This window comes from Telopea speciosissima, chromosome 11 (assembly GCF_018873765.1).
Source record: "Telopea speciosissima isolate NSW1024214 ecotype Mountain lineage chromosome 11, Tspe_v1, whole genome shotgun sequence".
Lineage (NCBI taxonomy): Eukaryota > Viridiplantae > Streptophyta > Magnoliopsida > Proteales > Proteaceae > Telopea > Telopea speciosissima.
In genome coordinates, this window is record NC_057926.1 from 52281770 (window position 1) to 52298361 (window position 16592).

At 39.3% G+C, this 16592-nt stretch overlaps 2 protein-coding genes across 2 annotated transcripts; both read right to left on the bottom strand.

Annotated features, from left to right (window-relative positions):
• Positions 1 to 1903: 1903 nt before the first annotated feature.
• Positions 1904 to 2711, bottom strand: LOC122645834 (MLP-like protein 43). Its single transcript, XM_043839216.1, has 2 exons — positions 2496 to 2711; positions 1904 to 2311 (listed from the first exon to the last, which is right to left on the bottom strand). Exons 1-2 carry the CDS (start codon positions 2680 to 2682, stop codon positions 2166 to 2168), a joined length of 333 nt encoding a protein of 110 aa, XP_043695151.1. The 5' UTR covers positions 2683 to 2711; the 3' UTR covers positions 1904 to 2165.
• Positions 2712 to 6600: 3889 nt separating this feature from the next.
• LOC122645835 lies at positions 6601 to 15406 on the bottom strand. The gene is made up of 2 exons (XM_043839217.1): positions 14909 to 15406; positions 6601 to 6871 (listed from the first exon to the last, which is right to left on the bottom strand). The coding sequence occupies exons 1-2, from the start codon at positions 15054 to 15056 to the stop codon at positions 6729 to 6731; spliced, it is 291 nt and encodes a 96-aa protein (XP_043695152.1). The 5' UTR covers positions 15057 to 15406; the 3' UTR covers positions 6601 to 6728.
• Positions 15407 to 16592: the final 1186 nt, after the last annotated feature.

Genomic DNA, 16592 nt, shown 5'->3' on the forward strand with positions numbered 1-16592 from the left:
TATTCATCACCTTAACACGTGGCATGTGCGTATTCACTTCACGTACGTGAAGATTCTTTGGACTCGAAAATAGTCAAGTTTCCTATTGAAGATCCACTTTTATTGATCATTCAAACTAACATTTTAGGTTGGTCTTGACCTCCCTTAAACTTGAATGTGAGTCTCTCTATTTTTAGTAATAGAATCAACAGTTGTTTAAAATTCTTTAGGTTTTCAATGTTTCGAATTTGGCGAAACATTTTAAGGATCTACTTTTTCCATTTGATTATTGTGTTTAGAATCCTTAGACATTTTATTGTTGCTCTTAGGTTTAACAATATGGGAGATACATAATTTTTTCCGTGCTTCCATGGTTGCTTCTCTCAGGGCAGGAGTGGGGTGGGGTGGGGTGGGGTGGGGTGGGGCGGGGCGGGGCGATGCAGGGGGTCAAGGTTGCAAGGGTTGAGGCGATGGTGATAGCGGCAGTAGTTGGGAGGTGGAGATGAGGGGGCAGATTTGAGAGGGATAAATTTGAAAATTTAGATCATTTTAGAGAAAGAGGCACACAAACATCACTTTTCAAAAATTGGGCAGCTGAGGTAAAATTTACCCATAAATTGTAAAGCATAACCTCAAGGCCGGGCCGGGCTGGGCTGGGCTTAACCCGAGGCCTCAACCTTGGCCCAGTCCGATCCTAATCTCGGGCCTGAAAATTTCAATCCTAACCCGACCTCAAGGTTAAAAAGTCCAGCCCAAACCCTGTTCAAGCTCAAGTCGGCCAAACTTACACCCCTTATGGTGAGGGAGATAATAACACTTAGAATCATCATCTATAGTGTCAAGGATGTCCTATATTTATAAAGGAGACATGCCCACCGGAATACCTTACCAAAAGAGCTCAAAGGATGTGTCTCTCTAAGAGAGAAGATATTGAAAACTAGCCATTGCTGGTGTCTAATGCATTCTAGGTAGCGTGTAACACAATAGTACTAACGCTGATGATGCATTAGATGAAGTTCATATGATAGTAAAAAGAAATTTAGAAACAAGTCCGGTCCGACAGCCAACAAAAGGAGAATCCACACACATAAAAGGCATCGTCATGCCACGCCCCAATTCAACTTGTGGTACACAAGCGAGTGTATGAAAAAAACCCCAAAAACCCAAGACAAAAGAGCATAAGTAGCCTTCCTTTAATGGAATTCTACCTTTTCAACATAAAAACCTATTTCATTCTCTTCCATGATAACACTTTTGTTTCTTTGTTTTTTTGTTTATAAGAACATAAAAAAAATATATAGACATACGTTTGTTACCATCGGTTCATTTTTTTGTTCTTGGGAATGAACCACTTGAAAGAAACACAATGAAAGAAGCTTTAATTTAGAAATTCTCTTTTCCGAAAAACAAAAAGGAGAAATAAGGGGGGAAAACTACCGACACTACCACCACCACCTCCATTAATGAAACTTTAACTACTGCATCCAGGAGGAAATGATGATGGTAGGATGTGAGGGAAGGGATATGTCATGAACTTTGTCCAATAGGGGGAATTTTGATTTATGCTTTTTAGTCGGTGGATGAGTTTAGACCATAGAAAAACTTTTGCCTTTTTAAAGACAATAATTTCAATAAAAATGTAGAAAATATTATGTACACACTAATGTTAATACACACCCTTTCACACACTCTCTGCTCCTTGATACTCTCTCTTGCACTGTCTCTCTCCTGCTTGACCATGGGGGTCCCTTGTGTAGGAATCGTGAGGCACTCCCACCCATGCACCTTTTGTTTAATTTGAAAGATGCCGACAACATGTAAATCTAAAAAATTTATTATAAAGGTTTAGTGACCACATTTTTATTATAATATTCCAACATCATTACAAAAGTACATAGATATAGAGGTAATTAAGAAAACAAACATTACCATGACACACAAGCTTCTCAACTTAGGAAGAAACAGGTACTCATAAACAAGAAACATAATCTAGAATTGCAATTTTAGTTGCAATCGATCATAAGCAAACTGTGATCACTAATAAGCCAAGCATTTGGGTTTAACTCCTTGCTTCTAAGCTTGAAGAAGATGCGCGTCCAACCCCTTACAGAACTTGGTTGTAACCTCCAGATAATTAATAGGCTCAGGGACCTTCTCACTTAGCTTTTCATATTCTATGATGCATTTCACAAAGTTCTTGCCATCCTTTGTAAAGACTTGCATATGCAGCTTGTACTTGCTGCAAAGCTCTCTAACATATTCAAAGTGATTGATTTGTTCACTTCATCTAGGGCTTCCATCTTGCCTTTGGTAGAGACAACTTTATCTCCATCTGTGTTTAACAAAATGTACCAAAAAAAAGTCTTTGACATTATGAACCACAATAAAAGAATCATTTTAAACACCCCAGGGTCAGCCCATCTAGTGGGAGTACTGTTGGCGTAGGCCACTCTCCCGGACAAAGTTCTTTTCCCATAGAATAAAAAAATTCCTTAAAGGGATAATGAAAATCTTACCTAAGACATAGCAGTAGGAATTGATGGAGCCCAAGCTCTTTCCATCTCCTTCATGTACTTCAGACTTATGGACATCATCAGGAAGAGCTTTGGAAAATAGGGTCCCATGATCTATACAACCATGAAAATACTTATTTGCAGAGGATTTGATCTCCATTTCCATTGAAAGCTTTCCACTAAGACCCATTGCTCCTAACGATCAAAAGCGAATATTGGAGAACACAGCTCAAACTCTTATCAAGGGTGAGAGATGGAAAAGAGAAAGAAGACTATGGAGTTGAGAATTGAGAATGCACGAATTTATAATGGAAAATTATCAATGTCACCCCCTGAGTTATCTCGTTATTACTATGTACTAAAATATCAAATCTGGACCAAAAATTAAGAGGATCATCTTTTTCTCCATAATTAATTTAGTATCCATGATTGATTGAGAATTTTGACTAATAATTGGGAAATCTCACTAAAATATTTTGTTGTTATGTCAAAAGTGGTCTTTTTTGTCTCATTTTTCTTAACCTCATCTAAGAGTGTCCACTGGCTTCACCACTCATCAAGATATCATGTACCTATTATTATCACCACTAGCACCATCTGTGCTTGGATTGGTCCCAACTCCCAATCAATGATGCAGCCTCGTTAAAAGCTATGGACCAGGAGAGTGAAGACGCACTCTTCTAGGTGTGCTCCTGAATAACATGAATACAAAAGAGAAAGAAAACGCAAAGGGAAAAGGTACAATTCTTCTAGATTGTAGTAAAATTTTCTGTGGTTTCATGGGGAAAACTACAAATTTTCAAGAATGCAGTGAAACTCTTTTAAGTTTCAAGGTTTAGTCATTGACTGGAAAACCAATATTGTACACTTGTTCTTTCGTGGGCAAATTTTTTTTTTAGCATAGGCCTATTTGGTAAACTTATCAAAGTGGTTCAAATAACTTCCTTGTGGTAGTAAGGGTGTCAATTGTTTCGGTCTGATGGCCTGGTTTATGTTTTGACAAGGTGTTAAGTTTCATTGGTTTCTATTCGGTTTTTTTGTTAGTTTGTAGTGTTGATTTTGAAAGACGGTTTGCAATTCTGATTTGTAATGTGTTTAATTCTGATTCACATTCGGTTTATATAAAATTTGTAGTGTTGGTTTACATTTGATTTCACCTTTGTATCCTTTAATTCAATTTCTTTTACATCTATTCTGAGAGCATCAACAAATAAGTTTAGAATAAATAAAATTTACCATCTTGTTGATTCTCTTACTGTATATTCTACCATCATAAAAGCCACTTAAAAAATATAGTCTCATAAAAACACAGAATTAACCTTTGGTTGAAAATAAGGCAGTACTTTAACAAAAAAACATAAGGCAGTACAGAAAATTGAGTTAATTCGGTTCGATTCTTATTGGTTCCTATATAATTTATAAATGTCGATTTTCAGGTGCGAATCAAAACCGAACCAAGAAAAAAACCTATGAAATCAAAATCGAATCATTTCTTTGTGGTCCGATCGTAAACAATTGGTTATTGTGTTATTTATTTATTGTTTAAAATTTTATTCTAATAATGTTAAATTCTTTGTGGTTTGGAATTTAGCAAGTCAATAGAGGAGGGCTATAAAGAAGTTTCCTTGTTCATTGGGTAGAACAAGGGAGTTTCTGATGATTATTCAGTATTCTTTTTCTTTATTTCACACTGAAATGAAAAGCAAGAAATCTCTGGAAAAAAAAATGACATTTATAGAGGCATTAAATTCGAAAATTTACAGTACAATTCTTAAGTTTCAGTAAATTGGGAAACGGGAGAAGAATGGATGTCTTGAGCAAGGTTTTAAGAACCTACAATTGGGTCGGTGAATTGGCCAATTCGGATTGGAATTGATCGTGACTGATTCTGATTTCCTTTGATCCAATACGGTCAATTCACACCCAAAAGCCATAGAAATTTTCTGGTTTTGGATCTAAAGACCACTTTTACAGTTCTTGAGCACTGACTTAGAAACGAAAGATCACTGCGAGGGAATGCCACCCACGCCAGACAAATCGCCCTGCGACGATATAGGGGTGTGCTAAATGGCCGCCACACTCCTGGTCATTTTCAGGGTTCTAGGGGGTGTGACGGTCATTTCATGCACATCTGTGTGTCAGGGCATAGGGGTGGCATGCTGCGACCGGTGACATTCTCTTTTCAATATTTTATAGTATACCTTAAAACAGGATCGGACTCAACCTGAGATTTCAACCTTAACCTGACCCAACACTGACTCAGGGCCAAAATTTTATAGAAGGATTTCGATGGCATCTTGAACTGTTTCAGACGGAATCGCAAGAAGAGCCGCTCTAGCTCGTTCCATTCTCCTTCATCCTATTCTCTCTCTTCTGCAACACTCTTATACAGCCGCACGGTGAGCAAAGATTGTCGTAGAAGAGAGAGAGAATAGGATGAAGGCCAATGAAGCAAAGGCCGCCATTAATGGCGCTTCTTGATTCTTGAAGCTTTCTGGCTTTTTCTGTTCAAGGTGCCGAGAGATTGGAAACGAGACCGTTTTATTGTAACATTTTGATGGAAACGATAAGATACGTGGGGAACAAGATTGGTGGAGTTGAAAATGTTCGTTGAGATTCTTTAAGAATCAGGGGTATGGTTATAGTCATAATGACTAGAATACCCCTTAAAAGCGTACTTGTTCTTTCGTGCCTTACAATTCGCATAGGGTCCGCATAGTCAAATCCACTATTTGGTTCAATTTCGATTCGATTCCAGAGAGTATTGGTGTGATCCAAACTAAATCGAGAATCGAATCGGTTTTAAAATTTGATACTTAAACCAAACCTATTCGGTTTTGGTTCTTACATGGTTCGGTTCATGTACTCGACCCATATATTATAATATACAATATATAGTATAATATAATATTATACTATAACATTTTAGTGTAGTATAGTAGTATTATAAAATCTAATACTTTTCACAAAAAAAAAATAGTATTATAAAATCTAATACTAACATTAATAATATATGCTATAATATATTAGTATTACAATATTCTATTATCCAAATTCGGTTCAGTTTTGGTTCTAGAATTTGGTCTATGCTAGATCCGAAATCAAATCGAGAATTGAATCATTTCTAAAAATTAGGACTCTAACTTAACCGAATTTTATTCTGTTCAATTCGATTTGGCTTATTCGATCTGGTTCCGATTTCCGGTTTGCATTTGACACCCTTAGTAAGGGTGTCATTTGCTTCGGTTCTAGTTATTCGATCCGGTTTATATTTTGACAAAGTGTAATCAAAATCGAACTGTCAGTTTGCTTTCGGTCAAGCTAAATCGGTTTTTTTTTTTTTTCCGGCTTTCATTATCCGGTTCACATTCAGTAGTACCGATTTTGAAAAACAATTTGCAATTTCAATTTATAATATTTTTTAATTCCGATTTACATGAAGTTTGTAGTGTTGCTCCATTCGGTTTTCACCTTTGTATTCTTTAATTTGATTTCTTTTACACCTATTTTGAGAGTATCAACAGATAAGTTTAGAATAAATTAAACTTGATCATCTCAATATATATTGCAGATTCTCGTAATACATTCTAACATCATTATACGTCATTTTAGAGATTATTATTGTTTTTTTTTTGGGTAAAATATTTTAGAGATATAGTCCCTTAGAAACATAGAATCAGCCTTTGCTTGAACATAAGGTAGTACAAAATATTAAAGTTTATTCGATCTGATCTTACTGGTTCCTATTCAATTTAAACCTGTCGATTTTCTAGTGCAAATCAAAACCCAACCGAGAAGAAACCCAGGAAATTAGAATAGAGTAATTTTCTACGCAGCCTTACCCCTACTTTCGCAAAGAAACTATTTCCACTTTCCAGACTCAAACCCGTAACCACTTGGTCACAATGGAGCAACCTTACTGTTGCACCAAGTCTAGTCATCGGCCAATTTTTTGAGCTCAAGCCGCTCAGTTGTTCTCTCCGGGCTCAAAGCATGAATAACTAAGGGGTCAATTTAAAATTGGAATCGCAAACCAGAATCATAATTGGCCACTTAAAGTATAAGCTAGGGTTTGTGTTTATTAATTATAAACCAGAATCATAATTGGCACATTGGAAGATAATACCATGCTGGTCTTTTGTGAATTATTCTGTTACCACAACCAACTATTGCAAGAAGAGAGCAGTGGGAACTCATTAGACAGATCCAACTCTAAACCTGATGGACCATTGATATTCATTTTCCTTTGTCAAAAGCTGCAATATTCTGGGGTTCACATTCAGGACTAAAAAGGCGAACCAGCAAAGCAGAGGTTGAGCTCACAGTTACAGCTCCACAGGCTGCCCATCTGAGACTCCTCGGAACTGTTATCCTCGGACCTGCAATAAATATAGAAACAAGAATAAAATAAAAATTCTGAAAATTGGTCGGTGTGTGTGAGAGAGATAGAGAGAGAGAGCAAAAAATTCTCCCTCGCCAATCTGTTTTTGGATGGAAGCTTCTTCATGGTCGCCTCGCTACAGATGATTTGGTCAGGTATCCCAATTCCATCTAGGTGTGATCTCTGCCAATGAGGCTGATGAGTCAATAAATCATCTTTTTTTAGATTGCAATTCTCCTGCGATGTGGAACTCCTACATGAACTGGTTTGGTATTTCTTGGCAGCAACATTCGCCGCTTCAAGAGATGGTAGTTTGGTGGAAGAGGAAAGCTTGTAGTTTAACTTTCAAAGGTGCTTGGTCTGCAGGTTTCATTCTTATCCCCTAACTCATATGGTTGGAAAGAAACAATAGAAGGTTTGAAAGCCAGAGTAGAGTGCAGCAGATTTTCAAGATGATTTTCTTTGAGTTGAGATCTAGACCATCCCTCTCGCACGGTTCTTTTTCCTCAGTTTCAGATTTGATTTGTGCTAGAAGTCTAGGCATTCATATCTCACCTAGAAAGCAATCTTGCAGCTGGAGATTTTTTGGTGTTGCCCCCCTCCCAAGAAACTGGGTGAAACTAAATGTGGATGGTTGTTCTCTTGGTAACCCAGGAAGGTCAGGAACTAGTGGTATTTTTCACGATGAACATGCTAGAGAAATCCAATCTTTTGGAGTTTTTGTTGGCCAGCATACTAATTTTGAATCAGAATTCTTAGGCTCTTAGCTCTCATGTATGGTCTGATTTTTGCAAAAGACTTGGGAGTTCACAAGCTGTGGGTGGAATGTGATTCAGTGGCTGTGGTGACTTCTGTTTGTTTTAATTCTATTCCCTGGTGTGTGCGCCAAGATTGGCTCTTTCTTCAGGATTTTTTGGCATCCATCGAATGGAAAACCACTCACTGTTATAGAGAGGCTAATCTGATTGTGGATTACTTATCAAAATCAGCAGCTAAGGGTGGTGTTTCGTTTGTTATGCAGCCTTTCCCTCCTTTTATCATTAGAGAGTTGGAGGTTGATGCTTTGAGAAGACCTCGATATCGGTTTTCTTGTTAAGCTTTTGCATGGCGGGCTGCTTCTCCTACTGATGGCTTTGCCGAAGGAGGGAGTCTCGGCCTCGCTTCTTGTTTTTTTCTGTTTTGTTTTTCAGGTTGTATATTCCAACATCATTTTCTATTAATACAAAGGACAGTTAGATTTTAGGTTTAGGAGGTAAGAAGAGAGAAGGAAGAAGTTGGAGGAGAAAGAAGATAGCATGAGAAGAGAGAGACGAGAGAAGAGAATATTTGGGTTGTAATCGATTGGGTTGGAGAGGCTTCTCCATACACCTATATTAATTCAATCATAACAAATAGGAAATTACATCCACCTCCCTAGGGAGGTATAAGGGAAATAAAGAAGAAAAACATAATTACATAATAAGGCAACTAGTAATGGGACTAGTTCCTAAACTACCCCTATTGCATGACTTCTAACACTTCCCCTCAAGTTGGAGAATATATATCATGCATTCCCAGCTTGCTTAGGAAAGAACTAAACTGAGGAGAGCCAAGAGCCTTGGTGAAGATATCGGCCAGCTGATCACCAGTCTTCACAAAAGGAGTACAAATACAGCCAGAGTCTATCTTCTCCTTGATGAAATGCCTATCAACCTCAATGTGCTTAGTCCGGTCATGTTGAACAGGGTTGTGAGCAATACTAATGGCAGCCTTGTTGTCACAGTACAGTCTCATGGGTCCTTCAGTGTTGAATCCCAGTTCCTGAACAAGTCTTTTTAGCCAGATGAGCTCACACACTCCATGTGCCATAGCTCTAAATTCTGCCTCGACACCTAGATCTAGCCACAACATGTTGTTTCTTACTCCTCTAGGTGACTAAGTTACCTCCTACAAAGGTACAATAGCCGGAGGTAGATCTCTTGTCTGTAATGGAACCAGCCCAATCGGCATCTGTGAAACCTTCCACTCTCAAGTGGTTGTGCCTTGCATACAACAATCCTTTCCCTGGAGAGGACTTCAAATACCTTAAAATGCGATACACAGCATCCAAATGGCCACTCTTGGGAGCATGCATGAATTGACTGACAACTCCCACTGCATAAGAGATATCTGGCCGAGTCATAGAGAGATAGATAAGCTTCCCCACTAGCCTTTGATACTTCCCCGCATCAACAAGAGAAGGACCACAGTCCTCTCCTAGTTTGTGATTCTGCTCAATAGGAGAGTTTGCTGGTTTGCAGCCTAACATCCCTGTCTCTGTCAACAAGTCAAGGATAAACCTCCTCTGACATATGTTGATTCCTTTCTTGGTCCTTGATACTTCTATTCCTAAGAAGTACTTCAAGGGACCTAGATCTTTGATCTCAAATTGCTGTGCCAAGTAGCTCTTCAATTTATCTATCTCAGTTGTATCATCTCCTGTGACCACGATATTGTCAACATAGACAATGAGAGCTGTGATAGTACCATTACTCCGCTTGCTAAAGAGAGTGTGATCAGCTTGGCTCTGGGAATATCCATTCTTCAGAATAGCCTGTCGGAAGCGCTCAAACCATGCCTTTGGTGACTGTTTGAGACCATATAGAGCCTTCTTAAGGAGGCACACTTTCCCTTCAGCTAAAGGCATCTTGAAGCCTGGAGGAGTTTGCATGTACACTTCCTCTTCCAAATCACCATGAAGGAAGACATTCTTCACATCCAACTGATATAAAGGCCAATCTTTATTGGTAGCCAAAGATAAAAGAACTCTTATTGAGTTATGCTTGGCCACAGGGGCAAATGTCTCCTGGTAGTCAATTCCATAATCTTGACTGTACCCCTTGGCAACCAACCTTGCTTTGTATCTCTCAATACTGCCATCAGATTTGTACTTGATTGTGTAGGCCCATCTGCATCCAACTGGGACACGTCCCTTGGGAAGGTCTACAAGTTGCCAAGTACCATTCTTCTCAAGTGCCATCATCTCCTCAGACATGGCTTGTCTCCACTTTGGGTCAGACATAGCATCAATGACATTCTTGGGAATGGAAACAGTAGAGCTCTACAGTAATAAAGGCAAGGCCTGTAGGAGAAATTGCATCCTAGGAAACAAATTGGGATATAGGATTAGTACAAGTTCTTTTCCCTTTCCTAATAGCAATAGGAAGGTCCAAATCAGATGGAGGAGAAGAAATGTCACCTGATTGACAAGAATGAATCTCAGGATGTGGATCTGGATCTGAAGAGGACTCTTGGTAGGTCTTCTTTCTTGTATTATACAAGCCTTCACCTTTTTTGTATGTAATGTGGTAATCCTTCTCCTTACCAGAACCACTTTCAACAACCAAATCTGTATTCCCCCTTGGTGGTTGGTCATCAACCTCAACCACATCTATAGTCCTGTGTTTCCCAATGTCAAGCATAAAAGGAGAGGTAGGTAGAGGAGAAAGAAAGAAATCATCAGTAGCCTATTCACTCCCACAATTCTCCCCCTGAAGAGGATGCTGAGAAGGGACAAAGAAAGGGACTGACTCAAGAAAGGTAACATCCTTGGAAATGATACATCGGCGGGAAGAATGATGGTAACACTTGTACCCCTTGGTAATAGAAGAGTACCCAAGGAAAAGACACTTAAGAGCTTTGGGGTCAAGTTTAGTGCAGGCAGATTTGTTAACATGCACATAACAAACACAGCCAAAGACTTTAGGAGGACGAGAAAAAACAGAGGCCTTGGAAGATAAGATGTCCAAGGGAGATTTGAAACTAAGAAGCTTGGTAGGCATATGATTGATGAGAAAGGAGGAAGTGAGAAGAGCTGCGGACCAGAAGGTCTTGGGGACATGCATGCCAAACAATAGACTATGTGTGACCTCCAGTAGATGGCGATTTTTCCTCTCAGCAACCCCATTTTGTTGGGGCGTGTCAACACACACTAGCTGATGGATAATGCCATGAGTAGTAAAGAGGGTTTGAAGGCCACCAAACATGTACTCTCCCCCTTTATCAGATCGCACAATTTTGATGCGGGTCTCAAATTGAGTAAGGATCATTTGGTAAAAATCCTGAAAGGCATCACAAACATCACTCTTATGCTTCAAAAGTACAGTCCATGTGGCACGGGAAAAATCATTAACAAATGACACAAAGTAATGAAAAGCCAAATAAAGAAGTAGTAGGGGAAGGACCCCAAACATCAGTATGCACAATATGAAAAGGAGCAACAGCTATATTACCATGATAAGGATATGAAGACCGACAATGTTTGGCAAACATACATGGTTCATATTGAAAAACATGAGAAGAGGCAATAGAAGAAAATAAGTGAGGCAATTGTTTCCTCATTACAACAACAGATGGATGGCCAAGACGATGATGCCATAACATAACAGAATCCACAGAACTACTATCATTATGTCCATACACATAGGAATGAGCTGTGGCAAAAACGGATCAAAAAAATAGAGGCCTTGCTCCTCACGTCCACTACCAATAATCCTCTTCGTCACCAAATCCTGAAAAAGACAATGAGAAGGAAAATATGTGACACAACAGTTGAGAGATTTAGTCAGATGACTCACAGATAAAAGATTCAGTGTAAGGTTAGGGACATGAAGAACAGAAGAGAGGGAAATAGATGATGTCACAGAGATATTACCTTTACCAGATATGGAGGAAAGGGAGCCATCAGCTACCCTAACCTTGTCCTTACCAGAGCAAATGGTATAGGAATCATAATAATGAGACGTACCAGTCATGTGGTTTGTGGCACCCAAGTCAATGACCCAAGACTGGGCGGCAGTAGAAGCTGAGGTGGAGACCTGCAAAACTGAGGATGATGAGGATCCAGCCATACCAGATGTAGAAGATGTGCTCAACTGTGGCACAACCCTGCGAACCACTGCATCCATGAAGGTGGAGTCATCCTGTGGGGCATCAGCATCAGTCGCCGCCGCGGAATGAGCTCGAGCTCCCCCTCTACGACCTCCACGACCACGCATACCAGGAGGGCGACCATGGAGAGACCAACACCTATCCTTGGTGTGTCCAGTGCGACCACAATGACTACATTTAAATCTGTCTCGCCCAACTCCACTGGCACCAACTGTCTCCACAGTATTGGCTTCCTCACGGTTAGGCCTTGGGCCTCTACCACCTCCACGGGTGTCTCGAACAGAACTAGAATTGAGGGCTGACCTCTTAGATGATGCTGGTGGTGGTGCCATAGTAAGCCGCCTGGTCTCTTCACTCTGTAAGTAACTACAGACTTCACTAAGAGAGGGAAGGGGAGACCGGCCTAACAGCTGGAGTCTAACTGGTTCATAGTTAGGGTTCAGACCACCAAGTAAAGAGAAGACACGCTCCTTTTCAAGAGTCAGATACACTTTTGCTTCATCCTCTGGGTTGGTCAAATGAAGGTCCCTGTAGTGATCATACTCCTCCACAAGATTAAGGAACACACTGCAGTACTCAGAAATAGTGTTGTCACCTTGTTTCAATGAGTGAATTTTTTGATGGAGCTGATAGACCTTGGCAGTGTCACCTACTCTGTCAAAGGCCACAGAGACACTATGCCAAATAGCTTTGGCTGTTTCCTTCCTTATAAATCTTCTCCCAATCTCGGGCTTCATGGAGAAGATCAACCATGTCATAACTGTAGAATTTTCAGTCTCCCATTTATCAAAAGTAGGTGAACCAGTTGTGGGAGCCTTGATAGCACCTATGATATATCCAAGTTTTCCCTTACTCCTAAGAGAAAGTCTCACAGAATGTGACCAATCTAGGTAATTAGTACCATCAAGCTTCATAAAAGAAATCTGTTGGTGAGTACTCTCATAAGCCAACTGAGGGACAACAGTAGGGGGGTGTGAATCAGCAGTACCAAGCACAGATGTATCCGAATCAGGCATGATGGAAGGGATTTGACAATAAACAAGAACACCAAAGACAAGTGGGGAGTACACACTCAACCCAAACAAGCAAAAAGTCCAATAAGCAGCCTAGGATAGCACACTGCCGAAGCAATCCTAGCAGCAAATCTCTAAGAGGACTTAAATCAAGCACTTCTAGTGCATTCCAACATCAATCCAGCAAGCAGTCCCTTATAATACTGTACCACAAAGCTTGCAAGGAGTAGTATCAACTCCAAACAAGAGGAAAGGCCTCACAAAGGCTGTGCATACACATCCCTCAACCAAGAGAGCATCAAACTGTAGCTCAAAGCAAGAAAAAAGGGTAAACACTCTCGGGTTTACCTAGGCAGAACAGAGGATCCCACACAAGAAGCAAATCTGCTCATATGGCTTCTTCAATCAGCAAGGAAGATCATAGCCATCCTCATAAGTGTCCTAGGGCGATGCAAATGAGCCTGACCAAGACACAAAAGCAATCCGAGAATAGCAGCAGCTGCAACCTGAACCTGAACCTGAACTTGGCGGAACTTGTAGCAGCAGCTGTGTGAGATCTAAACCTTCAAGAGAGCTTAAAAAACAGCTCAGGTATATCCTTCGATCATCAAAAGAGGCTAGAATGAGCCTATTCCATACTCTTTAAGCAAAGCTGTACACAGGAATCTCCTCTTTGGAATCTTTAGACACAAAGGCATAGTTGTCACGGCGATCCAAGTCAGTAGAGGGGTGTCACGTCGATATATCGACATGTCGCCCGCCATGGCGAGCATGTCAACCATGTTTTATTTTTTATTTTCTCTATTGTTAATGTGTTAATAGATGTATACTCAAGCCATGTTTTATTTTTTCTCTATTGTTTCTCAAGTTTTAAGAAGAAAATTCAGAAATCGAAGAGGGAAAGAAGATAGGAAGAAGAAATCGAAGAGGGAAAGAAGACAGGAAGAAGAAATCGAAGAGGGAAAGAAGAAATCGAAAGAAATTGAAGAGGGAAAGAAGAAATCGAAGAGGGAAGAAGAAATCGAAGACAGGAAGAAGAAATCGAAGAGGGATGCCATGGCGTAGGTCGCCATGCAACCCTCTCCAGCGCCATGGCGACGCCATAACAACTATGCACAAAGGATTTCAAAGAGAAGAAAAAGAATGAAAACAGGGACTGAACCCGACTCTCAAACCTTAAGCCTGCTCTAATACCAAGTTAGATTTTAGGTTTAGGAGGCAAGAAGAGAGAAGGAAGAAGTTGGAGGAGGAAGAAGATAGCAACAGAAGAGAGAGAAGAGAGAAGAGAATATTTGGGTTATAATCGATTAATTCAATCATACACCTATATTAATTCAATCATAACAAATAGGAAATTACATCCACCTCCCTAGGGAGGTATAAGGGAAATAAAGAAAAAAAAAATTACATAATAAGGCAACTAGTAATGGGACTAGTTCCTAAACTACCCCTATTACATGACTTCTAACAAGGACCTCTTAGCAAGAGAGAGAGAGAGTCGGTTTTCCTGTTATGCTTTTGCTTGGCGGGCTGCTTCTCCTGCTGATGGCTTTTCCGTAGGTGGGAATCTCGGCCTCGCTTCTTGTTTTTTTCTGTTTTGTTTTCCCTGTTTTTTTTTCCAGGTTGTATATTCCATCATCATCTATTAATACAAAGGACCTCTTAGCAAGAGAGAGAGAGAGAGAGAGAGAGAGAGAGGTATCTTGTCATCAATGTTATATCACAGGATTTGACCAGAGATGAGATACATATTTATTCTTGTCTTCTTATTTAATTCTTTCTGGCCAAACATAACTAAAGAAGAAAAACTTATTGAATGAACAAAAGGATAATGGTGAACAAAACCCTGAAATAAATATGATTGGGGTTCTTCTACCTGAGCAAGTATATCATATAAAATCACATTGATTATAGCAAAAGCTATACAAAATAATACAACAATAACAACAACAACAAACTAAGCCTTATCCCATCTAAATGGAGTCGGCTACATGGATCCTTGCAAATCAAAGTAAGAGAAAAGAAGAAATGAAGACACAAGAGATGAGAAGTGCTATACAAAATAGTAATATAAAAAAAATAACACTCAAAAGTGAAGTACAAAGTCTACTTACCATAATGCAATCGACAAAGAACCCAAAAAGCCAGTCCTCCACCTACAGAGAAAATTCCTGCTGTGTGCCTCATTAATCTTGAACATGGCTTTGCATCTGACCTCATCAGATCCCCATCAGAAAACCCCAAAAGAGGCCTCAACGCCATGCTCTGCTGTTGAATCTTAATCTAATATGAGGCTTTCACTCTCTAACTCAGCATGCTTCGTCTTCCCAGTCTGCTAAAAGCTGTAACAAGAAAGCAAAAAATTGAGGCCACATTTTGGAGACGTTTCAAAGTATTTGCTTTTATGGTTTCTATTGAAAATAGACATGCAGTCAAGACTGCCCAATTGAGCCTAAGAAGACTTTATTTTGGGCCATGGATGGGTTCTATGGGCCTTAGGTCACTTGTTTATGGGTTATTTGCTTATTTGTTGTATTGGGCCTCAATTAAGTGTCTATAAAGTGGTGGTGAGGTCAATACACAAAATTAGTGTCTTAATTGTTTGAGTTAGATGAGAATAGTTATTAGTAAGTAACTAAGTAAAGAATTCTAGTTTGAGCATATTTACTTATTCAGTGTGTGAGAATGATTAGGAGTCCTTTTATGAGTCAGTTTAGGAAATTTAAAAGGTTATATATATTTGAATACCTGCCTTCAGTTAAACATGATTTGAATAATACAAATTGAATATTTTGAAGAGTTCTGAGTTGTTGAGTTCTAAAAACATGGGTGAAGGTTCTTCTTCAAGCCTACTGCTGCTTCTTCTTTCTCATTTGATTTCTGTTCATCTTTCTTCTCAGGGGTGATATTTCCCTCTTCTCTTCTAATCTTCTTCTTCCTACTTATTACTTCTCTTCTATTATTCTTCTTCTAATCTGCAGTTCCCCTGTTTTCTTCCAACTTTCAGGTTGTTTTCTTTTGCATCATCTTCATATATTAGTCTGTTTTAATTCAAATTTCACACACTTGTTTCTGATTTTATTCTCCCTAAAATTCTGGTTCTGTTCCCTAAAGAATTCTGCTCAGTAGAACTGTTCTGGTTCTGCTACTTGTTTCCCTAGTAGCAGTAGGACTTCACTGAAACTCATTTATTCTGTTGTCAGGATTTCATCAAATTCTGCAGGTCTCAAGTAGACTACCTGATCTGAATTTCAAGTCATACCAACCAGTCTTTTGCAAGATATAAATTTTCTTTCATTCATCATTAAATAAGAACTTGCTTAGCTATTTCTCAGTTTTTCGAGATCCTGTGTTTTCAAAACAACTTTCTAGTTTTTCTAGCTTGGATTTAGAAATCCTGTGTTCATAAACCGGCAAACACCCTTAATTGTGACTATCAAACTGTCTTTCTCTCGGCCATACGATGAAGGAGAAGCAGCAGGTGAGTTGACTTTTCTTGTCTCTCTTTTATAAGTCTCCTACTTATTTGCTGCTGAAAAATCCTTTACCCCACCTTACCCTGTCCTGAAAATTTTGGTTCAGATTCTAATTCCCAGAATTCCAAATTCTTGCTGAATTCTAGAGTCTTGATTTCTTGTGAAATCCTAGTCTTGAATTCTAAGCTCAATTCTTAGAATTCCAGAATCATGTTTTGATGTACAAGCTTTGCCCACTAATTCTAACACACATAATTTTGGAAATTTTATTTGGTTCACGATTTCTGCAGACGTGTGAATCAATTCTAGGCCAAAAAAATAT

What these genes read in the sequence shown, in the direction of transcription:
- LOC122645834 (XM_043839216.1), bottom strand. Translation starts at nt 2,682, where the DNA reads ATGGGTCTTAGTGGAAAGCTTTCAATGGAAATGGAGATCAAATCCTCT. An exon ending in TTCCTACTGCTATGTCTTAG is followed by an intron (nt 2,312 to 2,495) that starts GTAAGATTTTCA and finishes TGTTAAACACAG; the next exon opens with ATGGAGATAAAGTTGTCTCT.
- LOC122645835 (XM_043839217.1), bottom strand. Translation starts at nt 15,056, where the DNA reads ATGGCGTTGAGGCCTCTTTTGGGGTTTTCTGATGGGGATCTGATGAGG. An exon ending in TCTTTGTCGATTGCATTATG is followed by an intron (nt 6,872 to 14,908) that starts GTAAGTAGACTT and finishes TATTTATTGCAG; the next exon opens with GTCCGAGGATAACAGTTCCG.